At 33.0% G+C, this 12872-nt stretch overlaps 2 protein-coding genes across 2 annotated transcripts; one reads left to right on the forward strand and one right to left on the reverse strand.

Moving 5' to 3' along the window:
* The first annotated feature begins 319 nt into the window (after positions 1-319).
* Positions 320-5629, forward strand: LOC145014402 (protein DETOXIFICATION 31-like). Its single transcript, XM_078972800.1, has 8 exons — positions 320-692; positions 801-1342; positions 1534-1620; positions 1952-2008; positions 2144-2382; positions 4773-4891; positions 5140-5226; positions 5334-5629. Exons 1-8 carry the CDS (start codon positions 402-404, stop codon positions 5397-5399), a joined length of 1488 nt encoding a protein of 495 aa, XP_078828926.1. The 5' UTR covers positions 320-401; the 3' UTR covers positions 5400-5629.
* Positions 5630-8472: 2843 nt separating this feature from the next.
* On the reverse strand, positions 8473-11657 carry LOC145014490 (protein DETOXIFICATION 30-like). The gene is made up of 8 exons (XM_078972905.1): positions 11185-11657; positions 10514-11055; positions 10304-10390; positions 9829-9885; positions 9483-9721; positions 9272-9390; positions 9081-9167; positions 8473-8771 (listed from the first exon to the last, which is right to left on the reverse strand). The coding sequence occupies exons 1-8, from the start codon at positions 11479-11481 to the stop codon at positions 8706-8708; spliced, it is 1494 nt and encodes a 497-aa protein (XP_078829031.1). The 5' UTR covers positions 11482-11657; the 3' UTR covers positions 8473-8705.
* Positions 11658-12872: the final 1215 nt, after the last annotated feature.

The following is a 12872-nucleotide window of genomic DNA, read 5'->3' on the forward strand; positions in this document are numbered from 1 at the left end:
TACGAAAACAAATAGTATCCTAAACTAACACAAATAACGCTTAAAAAAGTTTCCAAAATTGCCCCTGGACTTAAATTGTCCCATATTTTTAGATTAACCCAACAATGTAGCAATTTTACCAGCTTGGTTTTTGGGCCCAGGTGAGCATACGACCGACTTTTGCCAACAATCTTTTCTTGAACTTATACTGTTATCGAAGAGTACTAATGCAGCCGTATTTCTTTTGGTATTTTTGCCCCCACCAAATATAATACAACATTGTAGGTTGGTAGGTTTGTGTTCTTAAAAATGCAAATATAAATAAGTGGATGTAAACCACCAAAAATTGGATTGTTCATTCCTTTTCTTCCCTCACACACTACTACTCTTTGTGTGCGTGTGTGTGTGGGTGTGAATATTCAATGGAGAGTAGTAGCTCAGAAACTCCCCTTCTTACCGTTACAAAGAACGCTCACTTCAATGGCGACGTGGAAGATATCTCTCCAATCAACGGAATAAAAGATTTCTTTGTCCAATTTAAAGTTGAATCAAAAAAACTTTGGTACCTTGCTGCCCCTGCCATTTTCACTACTGTAAGTCAATACTTACTCGGTGCCATCACACAAACCCTCTTAGGTCAAGTTGGAACTCTCGAACTCGCAGCTTTCTCCATTGAAAACTCAGTCATCGCTGGTTTCTCTTTGGGAATCTTGGTTAGTATCTTTATTTACTGGTTGTCGATTGATCATAATTAAGGTCTCTCTCTACATGTATATGAATATGAAATATATATATATATATATAAAAGATTGATATTGTAGCTTGGAATGGGGAGCGCATTGGAGACTTTGTGTGGACAAGCATTTGGAGCAGGTCAGGTGAATATGTTGGGAGAATATATGCAGAGATCGTGGGTTATTCTCGTTGTCACTTCTCTCTTTATGATGTTCCTTTACATCTTCGCGACTCCAATACTGCTCTTCATTGGACAAACTGATGATATATCTCGCGCGGCTGGGAAGCTGGCTGTATGGATGATTCCACAGCTGTTTGCTTACGCCTTCAACTTTCCAATAATCAAGTTTCTTCAGTCGCAGAGTAAGATCATGGTGATGGCTTACATATCAGGGGTGGCGCTTGTGCTTCATGCCTTTTTTAGCTGGTTGTTGATGTTGAAGTTGGGATGGGGGTTATGGGGAGGAGCTATAGTGCTCAACTCGTCATGGTGGTTCATGGTGATTGCTCAGATGATTTATATTCTGAGTGGGACTTGTGGTGAAGCATGGTCTGGGTTTAGTTGGGGCGCCTTCACTAATCTATGGGCCTTCGTTAAACTTTCCCTTGCATCAGCTGTCATGCTTTGGTATGTTCCGTAATTAACATATTACCCTTTTCTTTCATTACAAACCACCTTTTTATCCGAAATAATTACTTTGAAGGATTAACCAAAGACGACAATACTTATGCCTTTCAGAAAAGCATGTTTTCATTTTATATTGTTGTGGAAGCTTATTAACTTAATTGAAAATAACGTGTTTCGAATGTTTGATGCAGTTTGGAGACATGGTATTTTATGGCATTGGTACTTTTTGCTGGATATTTAAAGAATGCCGAAACTTCAGTGGATGCACTCTCCATATGGTTACTTTCTACTATTTTCAGTTTATTATTATTACTATTTATATTTATTTGTTATTAATAATTATGAGATACTAACAATATTTTATATTGTAATCTGTTAATAAAAATTTTAATCAATTCATCACATAAAATAGACTTCTTATTCCAATTTCAAACAGCAACATATATATATATATATATATATATATATATATATATATATATATATATATATATATATATATATATATATATATATATATATATATATATATATATATATATATATATATATATATATATATATACAATTTTATGCAGCTAAATGTTTTACTTGTAACAAATTTTGTAGCACAAACATTTTAGGGGTGGCAATAACGATAGCTCTGGGATTCAATGCAGCCATCAGGTTAGTTTATATGCATACAAATTCCTCCAAATCCAAGATTTTGTTTTAGATATATATATATATATAGTAAAATTAACATAATAAATAAATAAATAAATACAAAATTAACTTAATTTTGGATGCATGTATGTGCAGTGTGAGGGTGTCGAATGAGTTAGGAGCAGCCCATCCCCAAACTGCGAAATTCTCAGTTGTTGTGGTGGTGATTACATCCTTTTTGGTGGGTGTTTTGTTGGCTGCGCTCATTAGCATTTTCCGAAATCAGTATCCAGCCCTGTTTTCTGAGAGTCTTGAAGTTCAACAAATCGTTTATGATCTTACTCCCTTGCTAGCAGCTTGCCTTATCATTAATGAAGTTCAACCTGCACTATCCGGTATGTGATCATGATTTTTTTTTTTTTTGGAAATTTATATAAGTAAAAATTGAGACTAAATCTTGAGGGAGATGATTATTTCTTAGAGTGTGCATTGGAGTTTTATTCATGCACAAGCCTTAGACTAAGGTTCAACATGACTAGTATATATATATATATATATATATATATATATATATATATATATATATATATATATATATATATATATATATATATATATATATATATATATATATATATATATATATGTAACCTACTTCCTTCTTGACTTGGATTTATCTATGAGGTAAGATCATAGGCTAGTCACAACTCATAAATATTGAAGGCTTTCTATTTTAGATTGTTAATTAAGGACATTCACAATGCATTTGAATTTCAGATTTTAACACATTGACACATTATCGGTTTATATTTCATACAACTATATCAATTTTTCTTACAATACGTTGAACTCTACAAAGTTCAAAAACATATTTAAATATTTATGTAAGAGTTTTACTGAAGGGTTCAATGCTCATTGACATCACAAAATGATAGAATTTAATTAATTGAATGACAATTAGGTTGATCATCTCATTCAACTTTCTCATCAAACTTTCCATTGTGAATGCTTTCAAAAGGATCCAAAATTTTATAATATTGTACAAATCCATTAATATTTCAATATTTGTTCCTTAATAACTATTAACCACTACTCATAACATTCATTGTTTTTCACAAGAATCTAACATATTTTGTTTCATTATAATTTCTGTTTCTCTTCTCGTTAAGACATTTTGCACTTTCTATTGGTTATTTAACATTTTTTGATATTAACCCTTTTTTCTTTTCCCATCATGTATATGACTGTACATGCTATAAACATGCTAGAATAAATGAAATCATAACAAAAAAATAGAGATTGCAAGATTGAAATTCCAACTCTAAATTCAATGTATTGATTTGATTGAACAAAAGATATACCCTAATGGATTGCTATTCGTGAGATATATTTATCTTAAGACTCGTGTGTGTCCAGATAAAAAAACATGAATCAATTTTCAAACGTTAGTCCTTGACCATTCCCCCACGTGTGTCATCTATAAAATAGATGTGAAGACCTTCAATAGCTAAAATAAAGGAAGGGCGACTATCAAGAATAAATGAGAAAATCACAAACACACACACATAAAGACACAAAATAAAATGAGGTTCCATTGGTGTGACCTACGTCCATGGGTTTGAAATGAGTATTTTTATTCATTAGCTTGAACACGAAATTAGAGTACAATTAAAACCTTAGCTATTAGCTGTTATATATGGAATGTACTAAACTTTTAATAATTAGAATTGGATTGAACCCATCTACATGTATAGATCGGCCTATTCCAAATACTTATCCCATTGAAAATTGGTATCTAGATATTTCTGGTCTTCGATTCTCAAAACACGTTTAATAGTGACAATGCATCACCTACTCTAATACGTCTTTTCATAGTCGTCATTAAGATACCCATTAACCAACAACACAAATGTCGAGAAAAAACCTAAAAGCCATTGCATCCACTTGGACCTAAAACCCGTAGACTTGCATTGCTGATTCAAGATACCCCTAACTTAAGGAATTGTATGTCTTCTCAATATCACGTTAAAGATAATCATCTTATTTTTCTAGCTAGCTCTTACACCACATTCTTTGGTCATTTATTATCTATCATTAGAGACTCATCTAAGATTTGACGTCCTTCCTTCAATGAACGTTGTTTGAATAATATCGCTACCGTCAAAGCTGATGACCTGTTTTTCGGCAGGTCACAGGGAATCTCAATATATCTTGTTAGATAATCTCAAACCAACTAAGAGGGCGCCCGATACTAGTTTATGATGGTACTTTGGTTATAAGGGTGATGAAAGAGGCATTATAATTACAACCCCTCGGAATCAAATCTGAGCTCTCAAACTCCACAACGACATCAATCACATTACCATAGATTGTGCCAAATTTTCTTAATAAACTCAAATGTAAAATTGTTTGGATATGGGAAGAATTTGTAGCAGGAAGAGCACGCTTGACTTCATCAGGGGATATAAGGTTGTCTAGAGATATTTTATCTTTATAGATCTAGACATAGTAAAATTATTTAAATAATTCCTTTTAATTTATTAATAATTAGATAACGTAACACAAATTAATTATTGTGTTCAATTATTAGATATATAGCTAGATTGTTTTTTTTTTTTTTTTTTGAACTGCTAACACCCACCCACACTAAATATTACTTCTAAACTACTCATATATGTTTTACGACTAGGCTAGTTCATGTTGCCCGAATTTATTGCATGTGACTTGGTATATATTTGGAATTTTTCTGGTCTTGTTAATTGCATCTTTCATTTGAAAAATGTAGGGGTGGCAATTGGGGCAGGATGGCAAGCTGTGATTGCTTATATAAATATCGCATGCTACTACATCTTTGGCGTTCCTTTGGGACTCACTCTGGGATTTGTTGCCGATTGGGGTGTAAAGGTCTGTAAGCTAATGTTATTATTCCTGCATTCCATCATATACCATTGTCAACCAATAAAAATTTTACAAAACATCGCATGCATGTAGTTCTTTTTAATTTCCCATTTTGTCCCAACTAGTGATATAAAAGATATGGATTTTTCAACCATGAAATGACATTCAAAAGAATTGTATAGGGAAAACCTTACTCTAGTTTCGATTACACTAGTCAAAGTTAATATGTAGGCTAATGTTATCAAGTATTGCAGGGTATATGGATAGGCATGTTGACTGGAACGGTGGTACAAACTGTGATATTGGTTTGGATTTGCTACAAAACCAACTGGGAAAAAGAGGTACTTTTCACCACATTACCAATTGTGTCGTGTTTTCATGTCGTAAAAGAATTTCAATCCTTAATCAGCTTTTCAAATTTGACTTTTTTCTTTTTCTGAAATTTTAGGCAGCCATGGCTGAAAAGAGAATTAGAAAATGGTCGGGTCAAAAAGAGGTGGATGTCGAGCAATAATTGGTTCAATGAAGCTAATTAAGGCGAGTATTTTTTGTTTTATGCAAATGATTGTTTTAAGTTGATTCTTGTTGTAGGTACGTGTGTTGTCTTTTGTTTGCTTTAGATTTCGGTTATTAAATCTTATCCTTGTTTTAATTTCGAAAGCATGTAACTTCGGTAGAATTCTCTAATAGAAAGGAGAAATTTTTCAGCAGAAATAAAATTTGACACCACCATGATATTCCTTATCTATGTACCAAATTAACGAACACCACCTTTGTGACGTTTGTTCTATTTCTATACACAAATTAAATATTTCGTGGCTACAAAAAACAGACTTTCACACATGTGATCTAGCTACCAAAAAATCCATCTAGCGACTGATCTAGCACAAAAATTTATTTTGGATTTCTAAATATATTTGTGACTTAATATGGTCTAATTAGAATGAAAGACAATATTATCTTCATGTGTTGTCACTATTCTGTACTAAAAGGAGAATAATTCTTAAAATTAATCGGTCCGATGATAATTTATCGCTAAGCTAGGTTAACTTCTCCAAAATTTAATTTTTAAACTTAGCGATGGATGACTAAAAGTTTAGTAGAGCTATCAATTTTTTAATATCTGTGTGTAATCCTGAGTTTTCTAGTAAAGGGACTAGGTGGACAAAAACCTAACCTCAAGAAAATACCAAAAAAAAAAAAATCGATAAACTGAAACCGAACAAAAAACTAATGTTGTGGTTTTTAATTTTGTAAATAACGGGTATTCACGGTGCTAGCCCTGTCAAAAATACCTGTTATCCGAATTATCCGTCCGATTTTTTTCAGGTATCGGGTTCACTTTTTCGGGTAAGTGGGTAACCCGAAATTTTTTTCAGGTCGGGTAAAGGGTAAGTTGTTTGTGTTTCGGATATACCGATTACCCGAAATATATATATAACAAATAATGTCTCTTTATGAGTTTATCTGTCCTCCCAATTCCCAAATCTCAATTTCCCTCGTTGAAGCACGTTCTATTTTCCTCACGTCAAAAAACTCTCGTACCTCGTCCGCTCTTCGTTGGTGTTCATCACCAATGGATGACTATATTGAAGTAGAAGATGGGACGATTGAAGTTGACAACCCAACCAATGATCAAGTTCTACAAGAAAAAAAGAAAAAAAACTAAAGAATTCAACCCAAGATCGAAAGTTTGGAAACAATACTTGATATATCAAATATTATTGAGTAAAAAATCTTAATGTTCAAAGTTTAACACGATATACTTATTTCATTACATTATTTTTAGATGCCATTAAAAAAAAAAAAAAATCGGGTAATACCCGAATTACCCTTACCCGACCCATTACCCGAATTTAATTTGGGTAGGGTAACGGGTAAATTTTTTTATATGAAAACTTGAATTAACCGAAACCCGAAAATTTTGAGCGATCAACACCCCTACACGGTGCGGTATGGTTTTGCATTTATAGATACTGCACCAAAAATATCACGACGCACCATTCGTAAACACACTTAGCTAGACAAACCGCACCATTTAAAAAAATAATGTTTATCACCTATTTAATATCCATAAGATATATTTTTATTTTTATGTTTTTTAATTAAAATCGACTAAAAAGAAAAACATGAAATTTCATTTTTAAGATTTAGTATGAAGACTTGCAAAGTGAATATTTAGCTATAAAAATATTATATTAAGTCGTCTCAAGCGGCCATAGTTTCAATATTTCTTTCGAAATTTTCTAGAATTTTAATCACTAACTCGTTGTTTTATATTTATATGTGACTTATTATAGATCCAAGAAAATATGGCTATAATCCATAAGTTTTGGGGATTTTTAAGCCTACCAAATGTAAAAACCGCAATATATTTATTATGGTTTATAAATCGAACCGAAACACATAGAAACTGAAACGCACCTAAAACCGCAAACCACACTAAAAACAAAACCGAATGTTGCGGTTTTAACAAACTAAAAAACGATCTATGTGGTTTTCAGTGCGGTTTTAACCAAAAACCTTGTCACGCTCAACCCTACTAAAAGGTAGTGTTTTTGAAAAAATATTTACCAAGTAATGTTTTGCCTACATATACCTTGTGTATTTGTTATGTACATTCTCATTTTTAAGGTAGTGTTTTTGAAAAAATATTTACCAAGTAATGTTTTGCCTACATATACCTTGTGAATTTGTTATGTACATTCTCATTTTTAGTGTTTAAGAGGGTGATTGTACTAGTTTTGTGTTAGAACCATTCTAGTGGTAAACTAGGTAGTTGGATGTTGGATTACTTTTGTATATACAATGTTTAAATTTTATTCTTCTATATGGTTGTAATAAAATACAATGTCTAAATTTTATTCTTATATATGGTTGTAATAAAAAGATAACTTTGTGTGAAATACATTATAGAGGAAAATATTATTGCATATAAAATTATAATATTTCTAATATTGAAACAAATCAAAACACAAATTGAAAATAACTGTAAATGGAAAAGTGTTTCTAATATCAATGGAAATGTTGTTCCTAAAACAGTCATTAATCGGTAAAAATTTGACCATTTAAAAATCAGTTAACGACGAATAATTTTTTGTAATTGTACAGTAATTCGTTGATGACTATGAAACGTTTTGACGCTAAATGCGCTGCTTATTTACAACAACAAAAATTAGAGAGGGGTTTATAGATGGTACTTTCGGTCGCTAAAGTCTGTTTTCTAGTAAACAAAACGAACCATCTTTATATGTAATTTCTTTGACAATACACTTTAAAATAATTAAATTTTAGTTTCATAAAATAATATTTTTATTCTCTATTTATCAAATTAATTTTATTTAGTGTTTTATTTATACATAACAAACAAACATATATCACAATCAAACAAACATCACAATCAAATATAATTTCTATTATATCAAATAGATCTTAGTAATTCATCAAGCTTTGACAAAAACCTAAAATCGACATATTTTGTATAATTTTTTTTTAACGGCAAATAACTATATATCTACTCTACCTAGAATTGGACCGATGACCTCCTAATTAAAATCACCATATTAACCAAGCGAGTTAACCCCAACTTGTTATTTTGTATAAATCCACATCACATTATTTTGTATAAATCCACATCACATGAATCGTGTTTGTTAAGTATTTATTTAAATCCTAATAACACCGTTCACCAACCAAACACAATTTTACAAACGATTGATAAAAACCGTCATCAAGTTTGATGCTATTTTGGTGAAATGATTTTATGAAGATAAGGAATTGCACAATATTCAAATCCAAACTAACATCAAACAAGAGAACTTTATTGCTCTCCCTCCACCTCTTTTTGACCTGACCATTTTTTTATCCTCCTTTCAGCCAAAAATGCCTACAATATCCATACGTGCATGACTCAGAGAAGTTTGAATCTTACTACATAATATACAATAAGCAAAAGGCTTTTGGCCTAATGGTAAAGAGTCCTCATGGTTCAAGTCTCATTAAGAGACATAGGTGGTATATATATATATATATATATATATATATATATATATATATATATATATATATATATATATATATATATATATATATATATATATATATATATATATATATATATAAAATACTAATTAGATGATTGGAAATTTATTGAATGAAGAAAAAATATACAAGGTGAAAAGTGAAAATTAAGTACCTCTTTTTCCCAGTTGGTTCTGTAGCAAATCCAAATTAAAATCAAAGTCTGTACCACCGTTCCAGTCAACATGCCTACCCATATACCCTGCAATTTCCGCAAAATTAGCATACATATCAATTTTGATTTTTGAGTCGTAAATTCCATGTTATTGCATGAATGCATGATGTACTACTACAAAGATGAGTAACCTTTACACCCCAATCGGCAATAAATCCCAGAGTGAGTCCCAAAGGAACGCCAAAGATATAGTAGCATGCGATATTTATGTAAGCAATCACAGCTTGCCATCCTGCCCCAATTGCCACCCCTACATTTTTCACATATCCAAAGTTTTAGTACTCATACAGTTGCAAGAATACATAAAATATGAAAATTAAAAATAAAAATAAAATCACATACCGGAAAGTGCGGGTTGAATATTATTAATGATAAGGCAACCCCCTAGCAATGGAGTAAGAGCATAAACAGCTTGTTGAACTTTTAAATTATCAGAAAATAAGGCTGGATATTGATGCCGGAAAATGGCCAGAGTTATGGCCAACAAAACTCCGATGAAAAAAGCAGAAAAAATAACCACCACAACGGACAACTTTGCAGCTCTTGGATGGGCCGCACCTAACTCATTCGACACCCTTACACTGCAAAATAAAATAAAAAAAATGGATTTGGTAGTATGTGAATTTAATTAGTTATTTGGTTTTGATTAAAATGACGTTTTTTTAGGGGAAAATGTTTATTAACTAACCTAATAGCTGCATTGAATCCGAGTGCTACCATAACTGCCCAACCAACAATGTTTGTGCTGCAAAATTTGGTTTGAAGATTAGGATCATCGTGTATTTGTTTACATGGCCCTTGATACATATCATTGTACAAGTATTTATACGGCTGATATGGGAGAATACGCTCCATCATAAATTATACATGAATACATGATAGACATTTATGAAAATGATATATATTTGTCCAACTTTGTAATGGGACATTTAACAAAATGATCATTTTCCCAATTACAAATCAAAGCTACCAACTACCTAGCACCTATTATCTACTATCAACTTACAACTACTTTATGGAACGCACCTAAATTAACTTAATGGAAGTTTAATAAATTGTGGTGGTTTTATGACGGATTAAAAAGTTACTTACGAATAGTTTATAGTAATTATCGATTAATAAAAGAATGATATTATAACAACAAATAATACTAAATTAATAACCATATGGAGAGTGCATCCACCGCAATTTCGGCATTCTTCAGGTATCCAGCAAAAAGCACCAACGCCATAAAATACCATGTTTCCAAGCTACACCAAATATTTAAAAATAAATAAACATGGTATTGTAAAGTTAGGTAGAAGTTTGTTGCGTTTTCATTGTTTGTTTTTTTGTTGGAAACTAGAAAGGAGTAATTGGGGTAATTTACTTACCAAAGCATGATAGCTGATGCAAAGGAAAGTTTAACGAAGGCCCATAGATTACTAAAAGCGTCCCAACTAAACCCTGACCATGCTCGACCACAAGTCCCACTCAAAATATACATCATCTGAGCAATCACCATGAACCACCATGAAAGGTTGAGCACTATAGCTCCTCCCCATAACCCCCATCCCAACTTCAACATCAACAACCAGCTAAAAAACGTATGCAGCACCAACGCCACCGCAGATATGTAAGCCATCACCATTATCTTACTCTGAGCTTGAAGAAACTTAGCGATTGGGTAGTTGAAGGCGTACGCATAAAGCTGTGGAATCATCCATAGCGCCATCTTCCCTGCTGCGTGAGATATATCTTCTGTTTGTCCGATCAAGAGAAGTAACGGAGTTGCAAAGATGTAGAGGAACATCATAATGAGACCAGTTACGAAGAGGATAACCCACGATCTCTGCATATATATTCCTAACATATCCACCTGACCTGCTCCAAATGCTTGCCCGCACAAAGTCTCCAATGCGCTCCCCATTCCAACCTGTTGATTTAACAGATCAATTGATCGAGTTTCAGTTAATTGGGGAAATTTCGATTTCAAGTCGTTAATTTGATTTCAGAAACAATATCTGAAACCAATTCGGTGAGGAAAAAACTTGACAAAACTAACCATGATTCCCAAAGAGAAACCTGCAATAACTGAGTTCTCGATTGAGACAGCTGCGAGATCGAGTGTTCCTACATGACCGGCGAAGGTTTGTGTAACTGCACCGAGTGAGTATTGACAGACGGTGGTGAAAATTGCAGGGCCAGCAAGGTACCAGAGCTTCTTTGATTCGACGCCAAATTGGACAAAGAAATCGTTTATTCCGTTGATCGGAGGGACATCTTCGACGTCTCCGTTGATGTGAGCGTTCTGTTGGCCATCTTTTGAGGTAATAAGCGGCGATTCTGCGTTGCTCTCCATTGAATTATGAATTGTCTATCTCACACACAGTAGTAGTAATGTGTGTGAAAGGAAGGAAGGAGTTGTAAAATCAGATTTTGTTGGTTACAGTCTTGTTGGTTTCGAACACCTAATATGCAATCTTTAGGCACACAGTCCCACCAAACCAGTTTAGTTCCCGCCTTTCTCCAAAACGATTACAGATTTACACCCACTTAACTTAGAAGACAAAATACAAAATAACCCTATTTTTTCGAAATAAATTAACATTTTGTCCGTCCGCACACAAAAACGATTACAAATTAGTAGGTTTATTTGAAGTTTTCAACTGGTTTACTTTAAACGGGTTGAGTTATGGTAGATTTTTAACATCATTTCAATCCGTCAATATATTTAAAAGTATATTTATATTTATTCGAACATATGAATTGCGTTTGATGTTGTAATTTTTCAAACTTAAACAATTATTAGATTTTATAAAATAAATTCTAATAGTATGTGACTATTTAATTAGGTGTAAGTTTTAATTTAAAGTTTAAAAAAAAAAAATTGATCATTTGAGACGGCTTCTTTTTGCTCTTCACTTTTAAATCGGATTAGAGACAATTGCAAGCTTCTTCTTCATGTCACGTATCTTAATGATGGGACCGTCATTAGAGATTCAAAGGAGATGAGGTGGTTAGAATAGGACATCATTAGGGTGGCAACCGAGGATTAGGTCTTGAACCGAATATCAAGACTACTAAGTTATTTTGGCCTTCATGTGATGGTAGGAAGTTTATTGTGAGCTTATTCCATACTAACATTGGACGGGAGTTATTGGGGTGAAGCTTATTGAGGGAGCCGTTAGTAGAGATGCGAGTTTTATTAGCGGGTTAGCCAAGAAGAGGGTTGTCAAGGCTATTGATTTGATGTGTCTTCTTCCACAACCACACGACCCCTAGAGTGAGTTCCTTCTTCGATCTTGCATGGGCATCGCCAAAAAAAAAATTGTTTGAGGACTTCCCATCTCGTTCACATGGAGGAGGCAATCTTGTGTTTTGATAAAGGGTTATGTAGGTCAATTAAGGACATTATGGTTTGTAAGGGTCCTTTCTTTGGGGACATTCAATGGCAACTTGCTTCATTACCAATTAGTCTTGGTGGTTTGGGGTTGTACTCAGCGGTAGAGGCTTCCTCATATGTTTGTGGCCTCATGAACTCAATCGTGGGTGTTACAAGACCACATCTTATGAAATAGCGACATATGTGGTATGGATTCGGATTATTTTTGAGCTTTGGCCTGTCTTCGTGATACAATTTCGAGCTTTGACTTCAACAGTTTCACTAATAAGGACACCACCCTCGAAAAGCCCAACATTCATTGGAAAGCGTCATTTTTAGTAAATGTCCAAGACATGGAAGTTCACTTC

Source organism: Lactuca saligna, chromosome 1, assembly GCF_052625555.1.
Source record: "Lactuca saligna cultivar CGN05327 chromosome 1, ASM5262555v1, whole genome shotgun sequence".
NCBI classification, from domain to species: Eukaryota; Viridiplantae; Streptophyta; class Magnoliopsida; order Asterales; family Asteraceae; genus Lactuca; species Lactuca saligna.

Excerpts from the sequence above, each read along its gene's own strand:
- LOC145014490 (XM_078972905.1), bottom strand. The coding sequence starts at position 11,481 with ATGGAGAGCAACGCAGAATCGCCGCTTATTACCTCAAAAGATGGCCAA. Across the intron at positions 10,391-10,513 it reads GCATCAGCTATCATGCTTTG|CTTGGAAACATGGTATTTTA; the intron begins GTAAGTAAATTA and ends TATTTGGTGTAG. Across the intron at positions 9,391-9,482 it reads TATTCAACCCGCACTTTCCG|GGGTGGCAATTGGGGCAGGA; the intron begins GTATGTGATTTT and ends TGAAAAATGTAG.
- LOC145014402 (XM_078972800.1), top strand. The coding sequence starts at position 402 with ATGGAGAGTAGTAGCTCAGAAACTCCCCTTCTTACCGTTACAAAGAAC. Across the intron at positions 2,009-2,143 it reads GGATTCAATGCAGCCATCAG|TGTGAGGGTGTCGAATGAGT; the intron begins GTTAGTTTATAT and ends ATGTATGTGCAG. Across the intron at positions 2,383-4,772 it reads AGTTCAACCTGCACTATCCG|GGGTGGCAATTGGGGCAGGA; the intron begins GTATGTGATCAT and ends TGAAAAATGTAG.